The sequence below is a fragment of the Phoenix dactylifera genome, chromosome 3 (assembly GCF_051530095.1).
Source record: "Phoenix dactylifera cultivar Ajwa chromosome 3, Ajwa_hap1_PhDact_Kaust_v1.1, whole genome shotgun sequence".
NCBI classification, from domain to species: domain Eukaryota; kingdom Viridiplantae; phylum Streptophyta; class Magnoliopsida; order Arecales; family Arecaceae; genus Phoenix; species Phoenix dactylifera.
The window spans coordinates 36,601,433-36,628,487 of NC_143192.1; the positions used below are offsets into that span (position 1 = coordinate 36,601,433).

General features: G+C 45.1%; 2 protein-coding genes across 5 annotated transcripts; one reads left to right on the plus strand and one right to left on the minus strand.

Moving 5' to 3' along the window:
- Positions 1 to 13,591: 13,591 nt before the first annotated feature.
- LOC103715480 (uncharacterized) lies at positions 13,592 to 16,079 on the minus strand. 4 transcript variants are annotated; one of them, XM_008803113.6, is made up of 3 exons: positions 15,708 to 16,079; positions 15,048 to 15,151; positions 13,592 to 14,866 (listed from the first exon to the last, which is right to left on the minus strand). In XM_008803113.6, exons 1-3 carry the CDS (start codon positions 15,891 to 15,893, stop codon positions 14,221 to 14,223), a joined length of 936 nt encoding a protein of 311 aa, XP_008801335.2. In that variant the 5' UTR covers positions 15,894 to 16,079; the 3' UTR covers positions 13,592 to 14,220. The 4 variants fall into 4 exon arrangements, with proteins under 4 accessions (XP_008801335.2, XP_088574292.1, XP_088574290.1 ...); XM_088718166.2 differs by having other exon boundaries at positions 15,048 to 15,148; positions 15,708 to 16,040; XM_088718164.2 differs by having other exon boundaries at positions 13,618 to 15,151; positions 15,708 to 16,044.
- A 4,882-nt stretch (positions 16,080 to 20,961) lies between these two features.
- On the plus strand, positions 20,962 to 23,185 carry LOC103715464 (uncharacterized). Its single transcript, XM_008803089.6, has 3 exons — positions 20,962 to 21,396; positions 21,982 to 22,073; positions 22,248 to 23,185. Exons 1-3 carry the CDS (start codon positions 21,202 to 21,204, stop codon positions 22,894 to 22,896), a joined length of 936 nt encoding a protein of 311 aa, XP_008801311.4. The 5' UTR covers positions 20,962 to 21,201; the 3' UTR covers positions 22,897 to 23,185.
- Positions 23,186 to 27,055: the final 3,870 nt, after the last annotated feature.

The following is a 27,055-nucleotide window of genomic DNA, read 5'->3' on the forward strand; positions in this document are numbered from 1 at the left end:
GCAAACACTATCTTCAAACATCAATATGCATGAGGTGTTTCATTAATATGTAGAGAAACAAAAGCACAAAAATAAGTAAACAACGACGATGCCAAAGAACTGGAGCTGTTGGTGCAAGGGTGCGGTAGGCAAGGAGGTAATGAGAGTCTGGGATAGGCAGTCTCTTTGTCACTTTCGGCAGGCTCACTAGGCTAAATATATTGAGCTCTCTAAGTTCGGTCCCAACCAAAATCATTTCGACTGAGGCCAAACCTAATCAAATGCTGGCCCAACCCAAGCCCAATTTTAGCCCTACTTAAGACTTATATTTTCTTTTCCTTTCATTTTTTTTGCTAAGACGAACCATTCACACCATTCTAGTATGAATATATCAAAAAAAAAAAAATCAAAAAGCAGGATGTTCCGAAGTGCCTGGGTATCAGCGCCAAGTTGGTCCACAACATATGGCCACAATGCTCCACCATACAACAGGCCACCCAATCTATAGCCCCATTTGCCTATCAGTAGATATGCTTCGAAAAGAAGGAAGTGGCCTCCCTCGCCAGCCTCCAGATTGTTCTTTAAGAGAGGTTTTGTACCACTTCCTCAGATTGTCCTTCAGATCCAACCAGTCATAGTTGCCAAATCGCCTTCTTGGATGATGAGGTCAGCTGTGCAGCGAGCATCGATAATACCCGCCCAAGCCACCCTCAACTCAGCTTCTGGAACTAATATATCGAAGATAGGGCTACCATCTGCAGTAATAAGCCTAGAGTCTGAGCCTCTGATTACAAACCCTACTCCACCTCTACTGTCACCATCTAACACATAGATATTGAAGTTCACTTTGAGAAAACTTGGGGGTGAGGGCTTCCAAGTGATAAACTGTGAAGACCCGAACTGAAGTCGGCAAGGAGTGCCGACTTCAGTTGGGTCATCGTGGTTTGCCCACGAAGACCACGCCGGCCGAACGGCCAGCGAGATCTCCGCACCACCCCCCTCTTCCCTCTTCCCCTCTTCCCTCTCCCTCTCTCTCTCTCCCTTTCTCTCTTCTCTGAGAGCCCCAAACCTTTTCCATTTCATTTTTCCTTCTCATTTTTTTTTTCCCTCTTCTAGAGACGGTCGTCGGAGCCGTAGGTGCCGCCGGAGCCGCCAACGCCGTCGGGAATCCATTCCCCGACAACCGGAGGTGAGGAAGATAACTTATTTACTATTTTTTTTTATAAATTTAAGGGGAAAGGAATGAGAGTATGTTTTCGGTTTCACTTCCCTATTTCGGAGATGATTTTTTTGTAGGATTCGTCCGACCAACGGTGGCCGGTCGGGGTCAATCCGGCCGAAACCAGTTCGGCCGGAGGTGGGCGAACGGAGGCCGGGCTTCCTAGCCTCGGTCCCTCCCTTCCTCCCTTGCTTCCTCTTCTTCTTCCCTTCTTCTTTCTCCGCCCGGCTCGGGACAGCGGCGTGGCCGACGGCGGCTGGCCGAGCACCGCCGCCGAGGGCCACGGTCGGCCGCCGAGGACCGACCGGAGCCACCAGCCACCCCCCCTCCTTCTCTTTCTTCTTCTTCTTCTTCTCCTTCTTCCTCTTCTTCTTCTTCCTCTTCCTCTTCTTCTTCTTCCGGCTGGGTGCTTTCCTTGCATCGTTCCCTGTTGGTGTCTCAAACCAGGCACAGATGAACTTTGGGTGTTTCCTTGCATCGATTTCCGTGCCCTGTTGGTGTCACAAACCAGACACAAATGAACTTTGATCTGATTGAACCATCTTCTGACTGTGGATCTGGTCTAGACTTGGGTTGGTCTAATTTGAGTGTAATCTGGTTTGTTAAGATTTAATCTAATCTGGTCTGGTCAGACCTGGTTTGGGTTGGGCTAGGGACCTGTTTTTGGGCTGAGTTGGGTCTGATTGGATTTGTGGGCTGGTTTGGTATGGGCCTGAGATCTGATCTGAACCTGTTATCCGGTTTGGTTCAATTGGGCCTAATCTGTTTTGGGCCACAATTGACTTGGGTCTAAAGGATTCTGATTTTAGGGTATATGTTTGATCTTGGGGGCCCATTCTTGGATTTATGAACTTAGGAGTTTAAGGGGTTGAAATTAGTTTAAATTATGTTTCTTAATTAATTAAATAATTAATATTTATGTTTAATCAGGGGTTCGTGATATCTGTGGCAGGGATCTTTTAAGCGAACCCAGGTAGGTGACTTATTGCTTTAAAGTCGAATTTTAACATGTATCTTGCATATGTTGATGTTATAATTTATTCTTGGCATTATGTGTTAGAATTAGAATTAAATATTTAATTTTTTTTATAAACTGTTATGTGCCTTACTATTGGGAGCATGATCATGACTTTGATTTGGAAATTCACGATGTGGAAAATCTATTTATTGATTTTTAAAGACCGCGTGACTGTAGTCTAGACCCCGCCAATGGGATGATACGTTGGCCCTGTCGACTTGTACTGAGGAACTGGTTCCGACACCGTGACCACCGGTGATAGAATAGTGGCGGCACAGGGGTGCGTTTTGCTCTGCGGAGCGGCTCGGTGGAGCGTGAGATTGGCACCAGGGGGTGCGGCACAGTGGTGCGTTGGCTCAGTGGAGCGGCTCTTCGGAGAGTTGTATTGGCACTTCGGTGTAACCATGTCACTGGGTGATGTGGCCGTAGTCATGCGGTTGAGTTATTTTGAGTCTCGGATCGGGTTTACAGATTATTGTGTGGATTTTTGGATTTATGAGTTTAGCTGCTTTTATATGCATTATGACATGTTATATGATGACTTTATTGCATGATGTCGCCTACTGAGCTGTTAGCTCACTCCTACTATTTACATTTTTGCAGGTGATGATATATGATTATAGGGATTACGGGATGGAGTGGTCATGATGTAGTTAGCTAGTGGATATGGACTTTTCCTTTGATATTTGCATATGTAGACATTTGAATTGAAAGTTGGAATTTATCTTTGATTAGTTACTGATGGTTGATCTGATTTATCTGCCTTGCGTGCCTGCGGGGTCCGCCCTGCAGGTGCGCGGCGTCTGCTCGCGCCCCGGGCCCCGGGTTCGGGGCGTGACAGATTTATTGGTATCAGAGCTTAGGTTAACGATCACTAGGGACATCAGAACAAAAAAAAAAAAAAAAAAAAAACAATAACTAATGAAAACCCTAGGAGCATAGGGACACATGTGAGGAAATGAGAGTGGGGTAGTAAACTCATAGGAAGATTTTTTTGACTTAACCCTAACTTGTGGTATTATGTCTGTATCAGGATGCCGCCCCGCCGTACTCGTATACCACCTCGTCATCTGATTGAGACGATGGGAGATGATCCGGCGACTCCTCGCCCAGCTGAGCGAGTTCAGGAAGAGGAGATTGCTCCGACAGTTTTAGACCGACCAGAACAGGATCAGGCGGGAGGATCGACCCCAGTATTGGAACTGGTCAGGGAGGTGATTGAGCTGGTCAGACAGCAGAGGGACCCACATCCACAGCATCCCTCTGCTAGCTCGTCGGATCAGGGGAGGAGCATTGCAGAATTCCGGAAGTTGGCTCCTCCGGCCTTCAAGGGAACTACCGATCCCCAAGAGGCCGAATGGTGGATAGATGAGATGGAGAAGGCTTTCAGGGCCATGGGTTGTACTGAGGAGGAGAAGATCAGATTTGCCACCTATATGCTTCAGGACCGGGCTCATCATTGGTGGGAGTCTGTGGAGAGGACTATGATGCAGGATGCAGGATATGTGACCTGGCCGGGATTCCGCATGGCCTTCTACTCCAAGTATTTCCCTTCCAGTCGTATCAGGGAGTTGGAGAGGGAGTTTCTGAGTCTCTCTCAGGGGAGTATGACTGTGGAGGATTATGAGGCTGAGTTCGATCGACTGTCACGTTTTGCACCATCTCTTGTCCAAGACCCTAAATCTAGGATGAGTAGATTTGAGGAAGGACTGAGGCCTCGCCTGCGTCAGGGTTTAGCTGCTGTTCACTCGACTGATTATGATGACCTAGTTGACAGAGCTAAAAATATGGAGATCATCTGGAAGGAGACACAGGATGCTCAGAAAGGGAAGTCAAAGAGGACCAGGGACTTTGATTCTGACGGTGAGCGGCATCTGCGCCGACCTATGCAGTTCCGTCCAGGAGCAGGGCAGCGAGTTCCATATGGGAGGACTGCACCGGATCGCAGGGGGATATCAGGAATGTGCTTCAAGTGTGGCCAGACTGGACATAGAGCTGTTGAGTGTCTTCAGACACGGCCTGGTATTGGGGCATGTTTCAGGTGTGGTCAGCAGGGCCACCGGATAGCTGAGTGCCCTCAGACTCAGACAGTTTCTGGAGTTTGTTTCGGGTGTGGTCAGCCGGGTCACAGGATTTCCAATTGTCCTCGTACTAGATCTGCGCAGAGGCCACCGAATTCTGTAGCTCCTCAACGACAGACTTCCTTTACTCCAGTACAGGCTACCCAGTCAGCTGTCCTCAGGCAGCAGAGGGGAGGAGGATCTCGCACCCAGGGACGGGTATATGCACTGACACAGCAGGATGCTCAGGCATCCAACACGGCAGTGACAGGTACCTTATTAGTACATTCTACTTATGCATATGCACTATTCGACTCAGGGGCCACACACTCTTTTATTTCATCTACATATGTGCATAAGCATGATATATTTTGCTCACCCTTGGAGAGGGAATTATGTGTGAGTACCCCAGCTGGGGGTAAGATGATCACCTCACTGATATGCAAGTCTTGCCCAGTAATTGTAGAGGGTAGAGACTTGAAAGCTGACCTTATTGTCATGGACTTACATGAATTTAATTTAATTCTGGGTATGGATTGGTTAGCTATATATCACGCTACCATTGACTGCTTCTCGAAGCGGGTGACTTTCCGAATCCCTGACATTGAAGAGTTTTATTTTGTGGGTGATGGAGGGTGTGTCTCCCCTCAGATAGTGGCAGCCTTACAGGGTATTCGGTCTCTCAGGAAGGGGTGCTCTGTGTATATGGCAGCCGTCATGGATTCTGAGCAGTCGGAACAGAAAATTGAAGACATACCCGTGGTCAGGGAATACCCTGATGTTTTTCCTGATGAGCTTCCTGGTTTACCACCAGTTAGAGAGGTGGAATTTGCCATTGATCTAAACCCTGGTACGGCACCCATATCTAGACCTCCTTACAGAATGGCCCCGGCTGAACTAAAAGAACTGAAGGAACAGTTGCAGGAGCTATTGGATCTGGGTTTCATTCGACCCAGTGTCTCTCCTTGGGGTGCACCAGTGTTATTTGTGAGGAAGAAGGACGGCAGTATGAGGCTATGCATTGATTTTCGGGAAATTAATAAAGTGACTATCAAGAACAGGTACCTCCTGCCCCGGATTGATGACTTGTTTGATCAGCTTCAGGGTGCCCAGGTGTTTTCAAAGATTGATCTGCGATCTGGATATCATCAATTGAGGATAAAGGAGTCTGATATAGCCAAGACTGCCTTCCGCACCAGATATGGCCATTATGAGTATCTGGTGATGCCTTTCGGGTTGACAAATGCTCCAGCTGCATTTATGGATCTGATGAACAGGGTATTTAAACCTTTCTTGGACAAATTTGTAATTGTGTTTATTGATGACATCTTAATCTATTCCAAGAGTCATACTGAGCATGAGCAACACTTGAAAATTGTTTTGGAAATTTTGAGACAGAATCAATTGTATGGGAAACTGAAGAAATGTCAGTTCTGGCTGGATCAGGTGATGTTCTTGGGACATGTGGTATCTAAAGAAGGAATTATGGTTGACCCGAAGAAGATCGAAGCTGTAGTTGACTGGAACAGACCGACAAATGTATCAGAGATCTGCAGTTTCCTTGGATTAGCCGGCTATTACAGAAGATTTGTAGAAGGCTTCTCTAGTATTGCTGGGCCCTTGACTCGACTCACTCGCAAAGGAGTGAAATTCGAGTGGTCAGATCAGTGTGAGAAGAGCTTCGAGGAATTGAAGCGCCGGCTAGTGTCAGCACCTATTTTGACTCTGCCAGTCACGGGTGTTGATTATACTATTTACAGTGATGCCTCCAAGAAGGGTTTGGGCTGTGTGCTGATGCAGAATGAAAAAGTTATTGCCTACGCCTCTAGACAGCTCAAGCCTTATGAAGAAAACTATCCCACACATGATCTCGAGCTTGCAGCAGTTGTATTTGCTCTGAAAATATGGAGGCACTATTTGTATGGAGAGACATGTCAGGTATATACTGATCATAAAAGCCTGAAATATCTCTTTACTCAAAAAGAGCTGAACATGAGACAGAGGAGGTGGCTGGAGTTGTTAAAAGATTATGATCTGACTATCCACTATCACCCTGGAAAGGCAAATGTAGTAGCAGATGCACTGAGCCGGAAATCTTCAGGGAATATTGCAGCCTTGATTACTACTCAGAAGGATATTCTGGAAGATCTGAGGAGAGCAGAGATAGAGGTGTATCTACATGAGGCTACTATGAAATTGGCAAACTTGCGAGTCCAGCCTACACTTATTGATAGAATTAAGGCAGCGCAAGTTGATGACCCTCGACTCCAGAAGATCAAGAGGGATATCGAGTCTGATACACAGTCAGAATTCCGTATACATGAAGATGGCTCTTTGAGGTTTATTAACAGAGTCTGTGTTCCAGATAATCCTGGTCTGAAGAAGGAAATCATGGATGAAGCTCACAGTACGGGATATACAGTGCACCCAGGCAGTACCAAGATGTACAAGGATCTGAAAGCGGTGTTTTGGTGGAATAACATGAAGAGGGAGATTGCCCAGCATGTATCTCAATGCTTAACTTGTCAGCAAGTTAAGATTGAGCATCAGAGACCAGCAGGTATGCTACAGCCTCTGCCGATTCCAGAGTGGAAATGGGAGCATATCACTATGGATTTCGTATCAGGACTACCTCGTACCCTTAGAGGTCATGATTCAGTCTGGGTGATCGTAGACAGACTGACCAAAACAGCTCATTTTCTGGCAATCAAGACTGGGATGACACTGGAGAAGCTGGCAGAATTATATATCGAGCAGATAGTACGGCTGCACGGAGTTCCAGTATCCATTGTATCAGACAGAGATTCCCGGTTTGTGGCACATTTTTGGGGCAGCTTGCACAGAGCTTTAGGGACCACCCTTAGCTTCAGTACAGCCTTTCATCCACAGACAGATGGACAGTCTGAGAGGACCATCCAGATTCTAGAGGATATGCTGAGAGCCTGCTCTATTGATATGAGGGGCTCTTGGGATCATCACTTGTCACTGGTAGAGTTTGCTTATAATAATAGTTACCAGGCAAGCATACAGATGGCTCCTTATGAGGCTCTATATGGTAGGAAGTGCAGATCGCCTATCTGTTGGGATGATGTGGGGGAGAGGAAGATCTTGGGTCCAGAGATGGTGCAGCAGACAGTGGAAAAGATTCAGTTGATCAGAGAACGACTCCGAGCAGCTCAGAGTAGACAGAAAAGCTATGCAGATATCAGGAGGCGGGAATTGGAATTTCAGGTCGGAGATCATGTGTTCCTCAGAGTATCCCCTTCTAAAGGGATCATGCGGTTTGGAGTTCGAGGCAAGCTCAGTCCGAGATATGTGGGACCCTTCGAGATTCTCGAGAGAGTTGGATCTGTTGCTTATAGACTGGCACTTCCACCTGCTCTATCGGGAGTTCATTCTGTATTTCATGTCTCCATGCTGAGGAAGTATATTGCTGATCCAAATCATGTGATTGATGTGGCACCTTTGCAGCTTCGCGCCGATCTTACATATGTGGAGCAGCCTGTCCGTATAGTGGATAGGAAGGACCAAGTCTTGAGAAGACGCACTATCCCATATGTCAAGGTCCAGTGGAGCAATCATAGTGAGAGAGAAGCCACCTGGGAGCTGGAGGAGGAGATGAGAGAGAAGTATCCAGCCTTGTTCTCGGATTGAGGTATGTTTTTAATTTCGAGGACGAAATTTCTTTTTAGTTGGTTAGAGTGTGAAGACCCGAACTGAAGTCGGCAAGGAGTGCCGACTTCAGTTGGGTCATCGTGGTTTGCCCACGAAGACCACGCCGGCCGAACGGCCAGCGAGATCTCCGCACCACCCCCCTCTTCCCTCTTCCCCTCTTCCCTCTCCCTCTCTCTCTCTCCCTTTCTCTCTTCTCTGAGAGCCCCAAACCTTTTCCATTTCATTTTTCCTTCTCATTTTTTTTTTTTCCCCTCTTCTAGAGACGGTCGTCGGAGCCGTAGGTGCCGCCGGAGCCGCCAACGCCGTCGGGAATCCATTCCCCGACAACCGGAGGTGAGGAAGATAACTTATTTACTATTTTTTTTATGAATTTAAGGGGAAAGGAATGAGAGTATGTTTTCGGTTTCACTTCCCTATTTCGGAGATGATTTTTTTGTAGGATTCGTCCGACCAACGGTGGCCGGTCGGGGTCAATTCGGCCGAAACCAGTTCGGCCGGAGGTGGGCGAACGGAGGCCGGGCTTCCTAGCCTCGGTCCCTCCCTTCCTCCCTTGCTTCCTCTTCTTCTTCCCTTCTTCTTTCTCCGCCCGGCTCGGGACAGCGGCGTGGCCGACGGCGGCTGGCCGAGCACCGCCGCCGAGGGCCACGGTCGGCCGCCGAGGACCGACCGGAGCCACCAGCCACCCCCCCTCCTTCTCTTTCTTCTTCTTCTTCTTCTCCTTCTTCCTCTTCTTCTTCTTCCTCTTCTTCTTCTTCTTCTTCCGGCTGGGTGCTTTCCTTGCATCGTTTTCTGTGCCCTGTTGGTGTCTCAAACCAGGCACAGATGAACTTTGGGTGTTTCCTTGCATCGATTTCCGTGCCCTGTTGGTGTCACAAACCAGACACAAATGAACTTTGATCTGATTGAACCATCTTCTGACTGTGGATCTGGTCTAGACTTGGGTTGGTCTAATTTGAGTGTAATCTGGTTTGTTAAGATTTAATCTAATCTGGTCTGGTCAGACCTGGTTTGGGTTGGGCTAGGGACCTGTTTTTGGGCTGAGTTGGGTCTGATTGGATTTGTGGGCTGGTTTGGTATGGGCCTGAGATCTGATCTGAACCTGTTATCCGGTTTGGTTCAATTGGGCCTAATCTGTTTTGGGCCACAATTGACTTGGGTCTAAAGGATTCTGATTTTAGGGTATATGTTTGATCTTGGGGGCCCATTCTTGGATTTATGAACTTAGGAGTTTAAGGGGTTGAAATTAGTTTAAATTATGTTTCTTAATTAATTAAATAATTAATATTTATGTTTAATCAGGGGTTCGTGATATCTGTGGCAGGGATCTTTTAAGCGAACCCAGGTAGGTGACTTATTGCTTTAAAGTCGAATTTTAACATGTATCTTGCATATGTTGATGTTATAATTTATTCTTGGCATTATGTGTTAGAATTAGAATTAAATATTTAATTTTTTTTATAAACTGTTATGTGCCTTACTATTGGGAGCATGATCATGACTTTGATTTGGAAATTCACGATGTGGAAAATCTATTTATTGATTTTTAAAGACCGCGTGACTGTAGTCTAGACCCCGCCAATGGGATGATACGTTGGCCCTGTCGACTTGTACTGAGGAACTGGTTCCGACACCGTGACCACCGGTGATAGAATAGTGGCGGCACAGGGGTGCGTTTTGCTCTGCGGAGCGGCTCGGTGGAGCGTGAGATTGGCACCAGGGGGTGCGGCACAGTGGTGCGTTGGCTCAGTGGAGCGGCTCTTCGGAGAGTTGTATTGGCACTTCGGTGTAACCATGTCACTGGGTGATGTGGCCGTAGTCATGCGGTTGAGTTATTTTGAGTCTCGGATCGGGTTTACAGATTATTGTGTGGATTTTTGGATTTATGAGTTTAGCTGCTTTTATATGCATTATGACATGTTATATGATGACTTTATTGCATGATGTCGCCTACTGAGCTGTTAGCTCACTCCTACTATTTACATTTTTGCAGGTGATGATATATGATTATAGGGATTACGGGATGGAGTGGTCATGATGTAGTTAGCTAGTGGATATGGACTTTTCCTTTGATATTTGCATATGTAGACATTTGAATTGAAAGTTGGAATTTATCTTTGATTAGTTACTGATGGTTGATCTGATTTATCTGCCTTGCGTGCCTGCGGGGTCCGCCCTGCAGGTGCGCGGCGTCTGCTCGCGCCCCGGGCCCCGGGTTCGGGGCGTGACATAAACACCATCTAGTTTGCTGTAGAAGCTGCCAAGAAGTCCCAAGTGTCCCAAGCTGTCATAGGCTATCCATCACCATGTGTGTAGATAATCTTAGCAGCTTAAGGCAAGATTAATCGCATCGACTGAGTGGCCTCTAAAAAATTTGGGTGTTCTTGACCAGCCAGATGTGATAAGCAACATAGAAAGCCCTGATCACAACAGGTTTAGATGATGATCTACTGGAGCAACCTCTCAAGTGCAAAAGGAATGTATCAATGGGGGTGTTACTGACTGAAAGAGCTCCTGCAGTGCATCGGCTAATCTCTAAACTCGCATAGCTCTCTCACAACAAAAGAGAACATGGTCAATTGAGTCCTCCTCATAATAGGGGCAACTAGAGAGGATGCTCATTCCACAACTACTGAGAACACCTCTAGTTGGGAGCCATCTCCAAACCACCTTCCATATGAATAAGGTTATTCTTGAATGGACCCCAAGTCATGTCTATAGGCAAGGTGATCTCGAAGGTGGTTGTACAAATTCCTAGTTCTGACCCTTGTACAGCAAGTAGATCTCTATACCCTCACATCGGGAGCACTGTGCCTAGGGATCACTAAAGACTGCACCCTCTTTGCCAACTGCTCACCGAATAGCTGAGCAACCAAGATAGTATTTCACCTCCTCTCCCCTAGAAGAAGTAGGTCGCTAACTCGCATGCTCGCCTCCAACTCGGTGTTGTATGCAATCGGCCAATGCATCAGAGGAAGGTCAGAAACCCAAGTGTCCCTTATAATGTTCACACTCTGCCTATCCCCAACCTGCCACCTTATATAGCCATCACCATCAAAGCATACAGTAATCTCCTTCTAGATGAATGAGCTAATGTAGTCAGCATGTATATTAGAGATAGATGGCCATACTTTGCCCTCATCATAGCACTTCAAATACTATTAAGCTCAAGTAAGTACCTCACCGCATGTCGGCCTATTATGGCTTGTCTCTTGACATGCAAGGACTAGAGACCTAATCTGTCGTCTTACAATGGATGGCAAATCATACTCCAGGCAACTAGGTGCACCTCACACCCACCACTATGAGAATCTACAGGAAGCTTCAAAACATCTGATCCAACTTCATCAGACAGGATCTCCGCATAATGGTGCTAAACATGAGATAGATCAGCATAGAACTAAGGACAAAATGTAGCCAAGTCAACCTACCCATCATTAATGGAGACCTGACCCGCCAACCGTCAAGGCGATCATGAACACGCTACTCCACAGTCGAGTAGTTGAGCCTCTGCCCAGAGATAGGCACACCCAAGCAACGCCATGTCCCCTCCCGCTTTTTGATGCTCAGGCAGTCCTTAACTGAGTGCTTCACTTACAGCTTTGACTTTGGCTAAAGCAGATGGCAAACTTATGAAGATTCACTTTCTAGCCTAAAGCATCATAGTAGTCCTCTAAAATGCTTCTGAAGACCACTGCATTCCTCATGCAGGCCTGGCCCAGTAGGAGACAGCCATCTACAAAAAGCAATTACGAGATTGGTCGAGTTCCCAGGGTGGGCATGTAGGCATCCAATTCCCGGTGCTCCCAGGGTGGGTGAGCTCGAGATAAAGCATCAGCGCATATAATGAAGAGATAGGAAGACAAAGAACAACCTTGGCAAAGGCCAACCGAGGAGTGGAAGAAGGCCATCGGTGTGCCGTTAATTAGGATGGAAAAGGATGGGGTATGTACACAACTCAGAATCCACCGGATCCAAACTCCATGGAATCCAAAGCTCTCTAGAGTGTAATGTAAGTAGTCCCAGCACACTCGATCATACGCTCTCTCCAAGTCAAACTTGATGCCCATGAGACTCTGGTGGCAAAGGGCCCTAGGAAGATCATGCATAAACTCCTGAGTAATGAGAACATTATATATAATACTCCGACCCCCAACGAAGGCTTCCTGCTTGGGGCTGATGACCTTTGGAAGGACCGTCTTCATCCTGCTAGTCATGATCTTTGCTATAGCCTTATATCGAGTATTATAGAGTGGCTTAGCTCCGAGGCATCATGTTACTTTGGCATCAAAGTAATATAGATCTTCTTCCAGGAGTCTGCCATCACTTTGGTGCTGAAAAATGCTGGATCGCTGCAACAATCTCATAGCAGATGACATCCCAGTATCTCCTAAACAGTAGGGGAGGGAAGTAATATGACCGGTGCTTTGTCCTCAAACAATGGCTAGAATGCTTCCTAGACCTCCTTCGTGAACACTTGTTCGATGAGGATAGAATTCTATGTGTCATCAACCATAGTATTCGACGGTGGAGAGGGGCCTCTCCTCCTCAAAGAGTGACCATCCACCTCGATCTAAAGAACCTAAGACTCTCCCACCTGACAATATCTTCATCCTCCATAACTTGCCCTGTGCTATCCCTCAGGAATCAGATAAGATTCCTCCGTATCCTAATGATCATGGATCTTGATTTTCCTTCGATTACACCCATTGAAATCACATACTTATGTACTAATTTACCCAAAACAAAAGCTTGTAAATACTATAAAAATTAGTATTATCTTTTTCTTGACATTTTTTACGCATCGTCATATTAAGACACGTTGACACATGGTTGGGAATTCTAGGCATTGATTAAGCATTTGTATAAGAGGAGCGAGTGGTAATTATACTTGCTTATCTGCTAAAGTTTAATTATTATGATATGTTCTTTACCTCATCGGAATAAACCTAGAGCGTTAATGGGCTCAAATTAGGTTCGTTGCTAAAATCAAACTTTATTTCCAATTTAGGTCACATGGTGATACATGGAATAGTACAAAATTTGTTTCCCTCTATGATGAAATAAAGTTTTCAAGGATGCATTAGAAAGTGATCATAGGTCAAGGATGGATCTCAAATCTGCCATGTATTCCGCCAGGAATTGCAACGCCAGTTCCTATCCTAATCAAATTCCAAATTATTTAGCAAACTGTACCCTATAACAACTGGTGCTATTCAAGTCCTGTTGATCCAAGGAACCATATTTCGGCACACGCAACGCATGTGCTATGAAGATGTATGAAACACGGAGGTCTTTACGTGAGCAAGTAGAATAGTTCTTTGATGATTTGACAAGCAACTGAAATGGAACTACCATATAGACTATGCAAAGTATCTACTTAAAGGTTCGCTGTTATTTCTATCCTAAAATTTTATACTCTCTTATATATATATATATATATATATATATATATATATATATATATATATATATATATATATATATATATATATATATATATATATATATATATATATATATAAACAGAAAGAAAAGACTAATAAGTCTTTTATGCAATGACCAAGTTAGCAAGGCCCACCTGCCAACACAACCAAAACCTCTCTCTCTCTCTCTCTCTAAAATACACGCACACAAGCGTCGTTCCAGTGGGGCAATGACCTCTCAGCTTTACTGGATGTAGAATAAGTCTTTTTTTTTTTTTCTCTCTTCTCTTTTTTCTTTTGCGCTAGGCAGGCATGTCAACCTGTACAAATCCGAACACACCCAATAAAATCAGAAAATAAAACATCATGAAATGTCTTAGACAAATCCTCATCCTGAATTCATAGAGTACCACCTATGTGGTTAGCCACATAAGCGGCCGCCGTAAAATCCACCTTCACCATGTCCTTTGGAAGCAAGCTGAAGCTGGGTTAAATTGGACAGAAAGGTTCCTGAATTCGCCAGTAGCCTGCCTAGGCTCTTTCATCAAAGTCCCTAATGTGGATCTCGATTCCAACTGTTACTCATTGAATCCCCGGACCAAATTGCTGCTGCCCACAATTTAGTTCGCTTCGTGATGGCCTCCCTCCAGGTTCGGCGAACATTATGTTAACCATATGTGAATACCATGTTAACCAGTAATAAAAGATAGCAAACTAAAGTATGTACTTTTACTTTTCTAAGACATATCAACAGCTCCAGTCCAATACGTCCCCCACTTACACCTGCACTTCCAGAGACCGTGCGCGGACGCTCCAGATAAAAGCACATGCATTAGAAAGCAGATGCTACAGTAGAGATTTGAGAGAACGGGCCTTCACGGGCTTCCTTCCTCTCTTCTTCCTGCAATTCCTCTCCTCCTCATCCTCATCACTCTTATCCTCCTCGCCACAGCAGCCCTTTCCATCCACCTCCTCCTCGTTGTCTTCCTCGTCATCGCCGGTCGCCGGAGCGTCGTGCCCATCCACGGACTCCGAATTCTCTCTTCCTCCTTCTTCAGCGACATCACCAGTAATACCACCACCAAAATTATCGCTTCTATAATTACTTCCTCTCCTCTTTCCCCGCCAAGGCCCGAACGCAGAATAGTAGTAGTAGTAGTAGTAGTAGAAATTATTACCATCTCCGGCTGCGTCCGCCGTCGCCTTCTTCTTCCGATGTCTATCGCCGCCTCCGTCGGCTACTTTTCTATAACTGCTATTGTTGGCATAGGAGCGGAGCTGGGTGAGGTGGTAGTGGCAGAGGGAGTGGGGAAGGTGCGCCAGTCTTTTGCAATGCCATCCCTTGCCATCGCTCTTCTTGCACAAGGGTGTAGCAGTCTCGCCAGTCTTGGTAGCAGCAGTTGAATCACTCCCTTTCTCCACCCTTTTTCTCTTCACTTTCTTCCTCACCTTCTCCTCCTCCTCCTCCGCCTCCGCCTTTATCTTTACATCACTGCCATGAGAGCATGAATAACCTTGGTATAAGACGAACTTAACTTGCCGCCGCAACCATATCTCTATTATATTTGGTGGGTTGGAGCCTTGGAGGTTTAGGTTTGGTAGCAGTAGATCTAATGACAGTAAAAAGGAAGGGAGAGAGAGAGAGGGAGGGAAGATAGGAGGAGGATGCTTGCCTCTTGATAAGAGGAGGCTCGACGGGTTTCCGTTCAGGTTTGATGCGGTTTGCGGCGGCGCCCCTATCGTCGTCGGCGGCGGGGTCGGCATCCGCATCTTCCTGCTGCCAAATGCCAAATCCCAGAAACCATTCAAGTCCCGAAGGAAGCTGTAATGGATGAATTAAAGGGAAAACAAGGGCCTAGAGAACGCCCCAAATAGAAGCAGCAAAAGACCCCTCCCAGTTCTAACACCTTCCCCTTCCGATCGACCCATGAATCGGCCGATCAAAGATTCCCTTCTCTTGTTTTTTTCTTTTTCCTTCTTATTCTCTCCGCGCTCGATCGATGCTGCAGGCATGAACCCTAACTCCCTCACTAATTAACTTTCGCCGACGCCATAAGTCGAAAGAAAATAGAAGTAAATGAATAAGGAAGCTAATAAAAGCCCAGGTCGATCATCCCCCACCCACTTCGATCTCACGATCCCAGTTTTTAGGGCTCGGAAGGAGGAGAAAAAAAAAAGAAACCCTTAAATGGAAGGAATGACCTATTTTCCATCCTCGAGAAGAGAAATAGAAAGGAACCAAGAAGCCATCGTCAAGAATCGAACCTATTAGAAACTGAAAGCATGAAAGAAAGAAATAACGGAGAGAGACGAGAGGGATGGATGGATCTGACCTGGGAAACGGCATTCTGGTGATTGGGTATGAGATCCCACGGGGAGCGGTTCAGCTGGCAGAGAATCCCGGCGGCCGCCGCAGAAGCAGCCTGCGAGTCCCACGCCGGTGACGCGAAGGGCTTCGGCGGCGAGAAGTAGGCGATCGTGGCGCCCAACAGCTTCGAGGCGCACTTTCTAATCCTCATCACCGGATGAAATAAAGTAACAGTTGGAGCGAGAGAGAGGAAAAGAATACAAGGAAGAGAAGGGAAGCGAACGGAGGGAGGAGATCTGGAGATCTTCTCGTTTGGGTTGGGCGATGTTCGCAGAGAGAGACGAGCTGACGAGAGTCCAGTCGTCCGGAGAGGATGGGGGGCGAAGGGTTTTATGGATACGAGTCCTCCTCTTTTGGCCCATTATATATATTTATTATATCGAAGCCTTTTCTTTTTCTTCGAGCTCTGATTGGAAGCTGGCTTGCCTGGGGAGCAGAGTTAGGTAGTAGATGGAACGGATCTTCGCCCTTACGAGCCTTCCAGGTCTAATCACTGTCCATCCATTCTGAACCATTTCTATGGCCCGACGTCAGAGCCATACAGCGGACAGCAAGTACTGAGTGCGAGCTACACGCAGCTCGTGTTGGACAATAACATGAACCATGTTATGCAGGTTGACGTGACAATCACACATGTTTAGGTTGTGGGCGGCTTGAACAGCTATGTATCATGGATGATGAGTATTTCAGGCCAGCTCGATTATACTGAAGGGTGACTTCATTACCATGATTGGTTGGGTCTAAAGGAGCCTATGCGGTGGCGGAGAGGGACATCTCCTACTTTGAAACATTTGGATGATGGTTCAAGATAGTGTGGCCTTTCAAACTCAGTATGTATACTGAGAAGCCAACGAGGCGAAGAACTAGGTGGTTGCATATGTGGCAACCCACTCAGGAGGTACTCTATGGGCCAGGAAGAGAGAGTTATCTAGGGTACTTTGAGACCTATTGTTTAGTGATTCTATTAGATGTAACCGTACTCGTAATGTATGAAATATTAGTTTTAGAAGAAAAAAAAGAGCACAGTTTTAGACCCCGTGTAGAATGGGCAATCAATTTAACTCACAGGGCTAACAAAATTGCTCGCCATGCAATGAGGCTATGGATCAGTTTTGATGTCTCTTGTGAGTCTGGCTGCACGATCTAAAATTTGAAAGCGCAGCAGCTTCTCGTGGCATGCATCTTGGATCAGCTGTCTTGCATGAACCTACGAGGTACGCTATGAGCAATCGTGGACCAAATAATGTTGTGCATAAAACTTGATATGCAGAAGCAAATTAATCTCATTAACGTGTACTGGTAGTGTCCTACCACCCTATATAGCCAACAATGCATTCAGTTTTTCGCCTTTATTTCTCATGCACAAAGAAAGAAAAAGCGTCAACGCGCGATAATACTTTTGGAATTGATGTCGTACGTCGCAATCAGGTTCACTTGGATACAAGTTCAAGCTTTTAACCTCTGAATGAAGGATGGGTTGCTTTATAAATTGGATATACCCTTTACATGTGGAAAATTTTGTCAAGGAAAGAGATGAAGAGGACCAGTAGACACTAAATCATGTATCAAAAGAAGTGTTTTAACGTGTGACAGGGAAGGTCAGACCTGCAGTAGTAAAGTGAGGTTGGTGCTATGCCTCCACTGTTCATGGGCATCGTAACGCCCGCCAGAAGTCAAGGAAGGCAGGGAGAGAATTGTTGATCAATGGCAAGCTAAAATCCTGTAGCTCTCAAATTTCAGGCATATCGGATGCCTCATTGCCTTCAGTCAGAAGGTAACTTATTCAAAAATATTGGATCCAGAGTAACCAAATAAGCCCTAAAGCTTTTCATTATCACCCCCGCAACCAAAAAAAAAAAAAAAGGAAAAAGAAAAATCCTATGTTTAAACGTGATGATTAAACTGCCCTGTTACTTCTCTCATAAACATTCTTATTTCCGTTTCTGATATCTTCTAACTAGGATTTGTAAAAGAATAAATGAAGTATGATAAAGCATGAACAAGAACCAGATTCTAATTGATTGTTATCGTAGAAACAGCTTTAGACCTTTGCCATCTTTTCTTCTTGATCGAGAATTATACTTCTCGGCAAGGAACCAACCGAATCAAAATGACATATTGGTCCAAGTCGGCCCATTATAAACTGGCCCGGAAATGTGCAGACCATCCGCTGATAGATTCGCGCCATGTCGCTTTACTTAGATCGGATGGTTCTGAAAAAACTCAAGTGCAAGAAAGCAGAACTCTTCAGTGCAAATTCTGCGCAGAAAAAGACTCGAGCAGCCGCTGTTGCCGGTTCCCATATATTTCCTTTTCCTTTGCTTTAACTATGGCGATTCCTATGTATCGTAATGGCGTCCTGATATCCCTCTCCTCCGATCACAACTCTTCCCCAACCCCAGAGCCACCGGCTAGTAGAACCTCTTCGTCGAGTTGGCGATCATGCTGCAGGTCTTGGCCTCGACCTTTCGGAGGTGATTGAGCGGTATATATGAGGAGGTTGTTGATGAGTTTGGAAGGACTTTCTTGTATGGAGATCGAAGAAGCAGGTAGTAGGCCGCATATGGTGAAAGGGCTGGCTACGTGGGAGGTAGTGGATGAGGTTGGGGAGGAAAAAGAGGGGGAAGGCATCGGCACCACGGGCCATGGAAGTCAAGGCATGCAGGGCTAGAACAAAGTCTCCAATGAAGGTATTGAGATGAAGGTCGCGCGCGGAGGAGGCGGCAAAGGTCAGGGCATGCACCAGAAGAGAACCATGAGGAAGGTGTTGAAGCGGGCGGCAGGGATGGCCAAGAGATTTCTGTTGGCTGGGAGTGAGGCTAGTGATGAGGAAAAAGAAGGGGGGGATGAGGATATCGTTAATGGCAGCGAAAGAAACCAAGAAGATGGGAACCGGCAGCACGGGTTGATCCAGTTTCCATCGACCACTAGAACTAGAACACGTGTAAGGCTCCGATTGAGCCTTTGAGCTTTAATATGCCAGCTGGCAAATGAGCAGGACTCAACCCGACTAAAAAGTAAGCGTATCATAAGCTTTCCCCTTCCCACCAATCTAGAGCTCTTCTTTCTTCCTTCTATTTCTTTATATATCATGAGTTAGAATAGTAAGGTAGAAGAGAGCAAGGGCATTATGAATCGTACTAAGCATCTTTCAGGCCTTTTTCGAAATCTAGTTCCAAGAGTTTAGTTACTTCATGTTTTGCGTCTAATTAGAAATTTGAATCTAGAAAATTTGGCAAGAGACTTTCTCTAAAAAGCATGTTCTAGCAAGTGGAACGTTTAACAACAAAGCTGTGAAGTCTTCCTGATTTTTTTTTTTTAATACATCAGCAGCTCATACTAGTCTCGCATGAGCATTACCATCAGAGTCAAAGGACAAAATACTCTACAGAGATCGAGGAACGGATACAAAGAGAGTCCAGAGAATCTCTCTACAATGGTGAGCACCAAAAGAAGTGACCTAATCAACAGCTTGATTTGTCTTCTGAAACACATGCACAACCTGATAGGCATCACACTCCCTCAGCAGCCTCCAAATGTCATCTAGAAGCGGGTGATCGGACATCCTCGGCCTTTTCTGTAGAATCCGTTCAATCACTTTTACTGAGTCACCCTTCAAGATGATGCGTCCCATCCCTAGAACTCGTCTCGCGTAGGAGACTTCCTTCCATTCAGCTCTGAGTTCCGTTTTAGGAACGGAAGTCTCGAAGGTGCGCCGCTCTCCCACCGCTACCAACCTGGACTCATAGTCTCCCTGATTAATTAATCTCTATGGTTCCAATAAAAACTGCACAAAAAACTATACTTCCAAAGAAAAGTTTGCTTACAGAAAGTCTGAAACATCAATAATAATTGAACTTCCCAAGAAAACTTTGCATCTCCGGCAAAGTTTATTTTAGTTTGATCGAATCATGCCAATCCAATGACTAAGAGGAACGACGACCACAATAATCTAAAGCGATTCTTATGACAATAGTAAACGGTTCATGATTGGCCGATGTTATTTTGGATTTTATTGATGATTTATCTTACACTTGATTTAGTTTTTAAGAAAACCATGTTAGAAATTATTAGAAAGGATATAAGAGGATGTTCTGTGAAGTGGAAAGGCAAGTTTATCATCCTGTTTAATAAATGAGCGTAGTGTTTTTGTGGATAATGAAAAGCTCTGATGCAGGCAGTATCTTCCCAGAATCCCAGCTCAAACTAACATACTTGTTTTGATTTTTTTTCATTTTGCCTCTTAGTTCTCTTCATCTTTGGCCTAAATAAAAATACCCACATGCAAAAGGTGTGTATAAGCCAAGTCATTCGTCGTTGAGAAGTGGCAAGCTTGAACTCATATTAAAACCCGGTGGTGGTTCTAGGGCTCCCTTTTCATTCTTTGCACAAAAGGTTAAAAAAAAAAAAACGAATTAGTTGCATGTGCTGCTCCTGTTAGATGGTGAGTTTCATGCATGAGTATTAAAAATTACACTCCACACATGCAAATCAACTAGCTCAAGATGCATGCCATTAATGGACATTATTCAAGCATGATAATCTTTTAAATATGCTGCAACTGAGTTGAGACTATTTGGTTTTGCGGCAAGACTAATGAGAGCATCAAAACTGATCATCTATCAGGATTCGCATTGTATCTTTCGTGTGAAAAAACTATAGACCATTTTGCGCAATGGGCTTGCACAGAAGGTGAATCATTTTTTCGCACGAAAGATGCAACCCGAACCCTGTCCATTGCGTCCCTGTCCTCCTCCGCTGAGGTAGAAATTTATGGACTAAATCTTTTAAAAAGTAGACCTGAGCTAATATGTTCATGTAACTACTAGATCTTGTAAAAAGTAGAGCTGAGCTAATATGTTCATGTAACAGTTGGTTTGTACCTAACAATAAATACAAACTGCTTAATAATCTAGTTTCTTTATGCTTAATAATTCTGGATTTTAAATCCCACCAGCTGGTGTTCCCCAAAAGTAATTTTCCAGGCGCAACGCGGGCTGTCTGATGTGGGGCCTGCCTAAAATGGTCCAGAATGGATGATCGGTGATTAAAACCCAATAAAACCGGAACACAACATGCGGAACCGAGGCCTCGGTTCCATACTTACCCGTTACTCCAAAAACGGCCACCCCTATCAGCTATATATGTATCCCTTTTACCATCCTTTGAGCTCTCCGGTAAACGGACAAAGAACCAGCCAAAGTTCCCATCAGCTATATAAATATTGAGAAAAGCTAAGGAAAACGAATAGGATAATAAATAAATATATATATATAAGGAGCCAAAAAAGAAGAAGGAACCCCTAAAACCCGTCCTCTCTTCTCTAGACGACTCCTCTCATCAGCTCCTCTTTCTCTGCCAGGATCGGCCACCCAAACGAGGAGATCTCCAGGTCTCCTCCCGACCTTTTCCCCTCTCCGTTCCTCTCTTTCCCTCCGCTGCTGCTCTGTTCTCCGGTGATGAGGATCAGGAAGTGTGCCTCGAAGCTCCTCGGCTCCACGACCGCCTACTTCTCGCTGCCACCGCCGCAGCTCTGCTTGTCGCCGTCGTGTGAGTCGCAGTCTGCTTCCAGCACCGCCACCGCCACCGCCACGGCCGGGCTTTTGTGCCAGCTGAACCGCTCCCCGTGGGATGTGGTGCCCAATCACCAGCAGGTCAGATCCATACGGTCCTCATCTATCTCACCCTCTCCTCTCCATCGTTCCTTTGCTTCGGCTTCTATTAGGCTTCACGCTGCCGGCTTTTTTCTGGGTTACTTTCTATTTTTCTTTTCTTTAGGAGGGCAATGGAAATGGTTGGCCATGTCCCATTTTAGGGTTGTCTCGTCGGAGCCCTAAAAACGAATACAGCGAGGGTTAGATAGAAGAGACCCTACGATCTGTGTTTCTATTAAGCTTCTGCTGCTTTCTTTTCTTTCCCTTTTGTTGCATCGAAGAGGCGGAGTTTTTATGGTGATTTGGTGAGGGAGTAGGGTTCTCGGCTGCCGCGAGGGCAGAGAGAACAAGGAAAAGATAAAAAAAAGAGGAAACCCTAGATCGGTCGGTCAGGAATCTCGATCGGTCGATCAGAACGGAAAGAAGGCGAAGGTCTCGGGACTGTGATGGGGCTTTTGCTGCTCCTATTAGGAGAGCACTCTCGGGCCATCTTTTTAATGGCTTCCCGTTCTCTTTTCGCTCTTTATCATCTCGCTTCGTGCGAAAGTACTTCTTGGTAATCGAATGGGTTTGGGCATTTGGCAGGAAGAAGAGGACGCGGAGGACGACGATAGGTGCATTGCGGCGAACGGCGTCAAAGTTGAAGAGAAACCACCTAAGCCTGTAGTTATTAAGAGGTATGCAATCTTCCCCGATCTCTCTTTATTCCACCTTCTTCCCTTCCTTTTAAGTACCAGTAGAGCTACTGCTACGAAACCCAAACCTCCAACCCACCAAATATATAAAAATGGATGAGAGCGGCAGCTTCTTATGTCCAAGTGTTCGCATTTCTATGGATATTCTTATGACAGTGAGGAGATGAAGGTGGAGAAGGGAGCAGATGAGAAGGAATGTAAGAGTAATAAGAAGAAAAAGAAGGTGGCGAAGAGGAGGAAGCGGAAGGAGAGGGAGGTTGATTCAGCTGCTAAGGAGACCACCGATACTCCTGTCCTCTGCAAGAAAAGCGACGGCAAAGGATGGCGCTGCAAGAGACCGGCGCACCTCCCCCACTCCCTCTGCCACTACCACCTCGCCCAGCTGCGCTCCTATACCAGTAATAGTCACAGTAAAGTCGCCAACGTCGAAATTGGAGATGGTGATAAACATCGGAAGAGGAAGGCAGATGCATCTGGAGACAGTACTAATTCCTTCTACTACTACTATTCTGGGTTCGGGCCTTGGAGGGGAAAGAGGAGAGGAAGTGATTATAGCGGCGATATTAATGGTGGTGGTGGCGGCGGTGGTGATGTCAGTGAAGAAGAAGAAGGCAGAGAGATTTCTGCGTCTGTGGATGGGCGTGCCGCTGCCGTCGCCGGTGATGACGAGGAAGACAACGAGGAGGAGGATGAAGGAAAGGGCAGCAGCGAGGTGGATTACAGTGATGACGAGATGGAGAAAAGGAAATGTAGGAAGAGAGGGAGGAAGCCCGTGAAGGCTCGTTCTCTCAAGTCCCTACTGTAAGTGTCGTCTGCTTCTAATGCATGTGCTGTGCTGTGGTAATAATTTGTTTTTCAAGTGCTGTCCGAAGATGGATGAAATTGTTATGGATTAGATCTTGCATGAGTTAAAAAAGTTAGTTTTACAGCAACTGAAAGTTAAACATAGTTTTCGTGGGGACCGGGATTCGCGTATTCGAACTCCAAGATGGTGGAGGGATACCCAGAATTTCCGGATTCAATAACTAAAACTGGAATCTAAGCCACGCTAAAGATTTGGAAGGATCTAGGCTAATGGTAAAGTTGGATTCTTCTTATGCTAATAGATACAAAAGCAGTGGTTCGTAGACGAGCTTGAACTGGTCGACATCTTTAGGGCCCCTTCTCGATCCCTTCTGATTTGGATTACACTGCCACGCGTCTTGCACCTGTATGTGAGTTTGTATCTTGCGCGCGCGAAAAAAATGATTCAACTTCTTCTGGACGAATTCATGGATGGATCGCACGAATATTGCTTTGAGATTTATATAGGCTATGAGGGCTTTGAGGGCTATGTGAGACGAGATTCAATGATGACATTACGAAAGATTAGATTAATATAATTTTTTTGGCACGAAAGGTACGATCTTTTGAATATTTGTACCTACATCTGGAGTACCAAACAATAATAAATAATTGGACAGGTTTTGTTCAGATTCAACAAAATATTTAATTAAATCATAACATTTGGTATGTTCAGTTTTCTCTGGCCTAACTATTATTCAACAACAGTAAGATACTGGCGTAATCAATGAAAGATATTAGTTTCAATTGTTAATTAATTATTTGGGAAATATTGTGGTACATTCTAAAAGGGACTTGCATAAGAAAAGCTAATAATGAGAGAAAATATTAAATATATCCCCATTCCTCACGGCACTCAACTTCATATTTTGTGCCCTACATTGCCAGTACTGAGAGGGTGTCAACTTCATATTAAACTTCCCAAGTGGGACATTAATATTTCTTAGTACAGAATATCAACATATTCCCATTTCCCATTATTTATTATTGCCTAAAAAATGATTTAGATTTTAAACTTCTACATAGTGCATGGCAAAGAAGATAATGAACTAAGAACAGCTTAATAGTTGGTCTGTAATGTATAATTAAAATATAATGGTGTAAAATATCATACAGAAGCATGGTCGAAAGGTATTGCTTGTTTCAACACTATCTCCTCAACCGAAAATAAGAAAACCACATTAACCATCAAGGATAATGTTTTTATGATCAATCTTAGTGGCAGCGATCCGTATACATAGATTCTACGATCATTGATGTATGGCCATTTTAATTATCTCTTCTAGCAACATTATACGATGAAGCAGACCAAAAGTTGTGGTTTACTATATAAAAATGCCTTTCATATTTAGGAAAAATTGATATTAAGAATGGCAATATTTAACTATTTAATTCATTTAACTTGTTTCGACTAATTGTAAATTAGATTAGATTATCTGTTTAATAAAAATGATCATATTCTGATCTGAATTTTTGATCTATTAATAAATAGGTTGGGTTTGGATTGATAGATTTTTCGTCTATCCTATATCCGATCAAATCTATAATTTGTTCGACTTGATTCGGTTGTCTTTCTTTTTTTTTTTATACAATGGCGACTCATACTGATCTTGCATGAGTACGGCCAATAAAGTCAGAAAAAGAAATTGATGAAGAGGAAAAGGAGCAGACTCGTAATTTTCCTAGAAGACTCCTCTTGAATGTTGTGCAGCAAAGGAGGCAGCCCAATCATCAATCCTATTTGTCTTCCGGTAGATATGAGTGGTCCGAAAGGAGCCACATCATCTCGATAGCCTGTGTATGTCCCGTAGTAGCAGTTGTCCATCATCATTCTTGTACTGGCCTTGAATCTATTCGATCATCGTGGAATAATCTTCTTTAAGATAAATGCTATCTACACTCAAGACAAGCCTCACATAAGTGAGACCTTCTCATGCAACTCTCAGCTCTGCTTCAATGATAGTCACATCGAAGATGCGTCGTCCCCTGGCTATAACTAGTCTGGAGTTATGACCTCTTATCACAAAGCCTACTCCTCCTCTGCCTCCACCATCAGATATACTGCCATCAAAATTCACCTTAAGAAAGTCAAGGGGTGGGGGCTCCTAAGAAACAAAGGCAACGCGGAGCACTGTAAAAGCGGAGTGGAAGTCTTAGATGTTTCTAGCCATTCTAGATGAAACCATAGTAGTAGTCTTCGTGATCTCAAAAGCATGTAGTAGTGCTCTATCCACTACTGTCCTTAGATGCATTCTTCTATTTTCAAAGATACTGGCATTTCCGTTAAGCCAAATATGATAGGCCACATAGATACATCTGATATCCTACTCCGCAGTGCTAGGTCTCCGTAGGGACTCCTTCAGATGGCCTAGGAAATCCTTAGTCGATGACAAACTACGGTATGCTCGATGAAGCCAGAGCCCTCCTCCAAATTTGGATCGCCCGTGGGTAAAAAAAGAACATGGTTGGCAGACTCCTCCATATTAGGGCATCCCTTGCAGGCTGTGGTGATCCTCACTCCTCTTCTAGCTAGCACACTCTTGATCGGTAAACATCCCCATGCCACCTTCTAGATGAATAAGGCAGTACAAGGGTGGATTCGCATCCTCCAAATCCAACCTCCATCAATTCGTCGAGTTGTCTTCTTGCTGACCATGTCATATAGGTCTTGAGTGCTTACCTTCGACCTTCCAGTCGCCCTCCAGACCATCCTATTCGAGGTCTCCTTTATGAAGATCGGTAACTTCAAAACTCTCTCGGCTAACTGCTCCCTAAAGGTGCGCCAAATGAAGTCCTCATTCCATCTTCTCTTCTTTGGGATGATCAAATCACAAACTCTGCATCTAGCCAAGCTCACAGGGTTGATCATGGTAGGCCACCGGCCGAGCAGATGCTCCGTCAACTATCTATCTAACACATCGATAACCTGTCTATCACCAATTGTCCATCTCATCGACAGGAGCACCATCGGTGTGCGGGCATAGATTTTCCTCCAAATGAAGGAGCTATGATGCTCAGTGTGAAATTCGGGCACAAGGGAAGGAGCCTCGTATTTGGTCCTTATCAAGGTGCACTAAAAACTCTCAAGTTCCAAGAGGTACCTAGCAGCATGTCTGGCCACAAAGATCTCATGCGTCGCAGTCAAGGAGTGATAACACCCAACCCGCCACTATTGATCGGCTAACAAACCACCTCCATACTAGCAGGTGAATGCTGCTTCTACCCTCTCGCCTGCCCTAAAAAAACTCCTGAATATCTGCTCCAGGATCCTCAGAGGTGCCAAAGGCAGGGATCGAGATGAGTACAGACTATACAAGAGTGACTCTGCCCATCATAAATAGAGCGCTTGACTGCCAACACTCAAGGATGTGCCTAATGCTTTGTTTGATGGTGGAACATTCCATTTTGCGGGGCGCCGACCATTAATAGGTACTTCTAGATATCTCAAAGTGCCCTCCTGCTCACTCTTCCCAGGATCTCCTTGATGGAGGCTTTTAGTCGTGGCTTGATCCTCAGACTGAAATAGATAGCTAACTTGGCTAGATTGACCCGTTGCCTAGAGGCCACACAATACTCCTCTAAAATCCTCCGGATCACCTACGCTGAATGCCTCGTTGCTTGGATCAGAAGCATACAATCATCAACAAAAAGGAGATGCAAAATCTGAATAGAAGCCAGCATAGGCCTATAGGCCTCCACAGCTTAAGTCTCTGAAGCATACCATTGGGCCATGGACCCCGCGTCCGCCCAAATGATGAAGATGAGGGGAGAGAGCGGGCAGCCCTGTGCAATCCGACGGTAGACTCGAAGAACTGCGAAGTGTACCATTCACTAAAATGGCAAAGGAAGGAGCCTGAATGCAACCCAAGTTTCATTTGATCCATATCTCATGAAATTCAAAGCTCTTCAACGAGTGAGTCAAAAAGCTCCAGCTCATTCTGTCATAGACCCTTTCCATGTCAAGCTTGATACCCATCCAACTCTTTTGGCATGGAGCTCTTTGGAAGTCAAATATAAACTGATGGGCGATAAGGATATTGTCGATAATGTTGCGTTCACCAACAAAAGCCCCTTGCACAAGACTGATGAGTCTGGGTAAGATGCTCCTCAACCTAGTTATT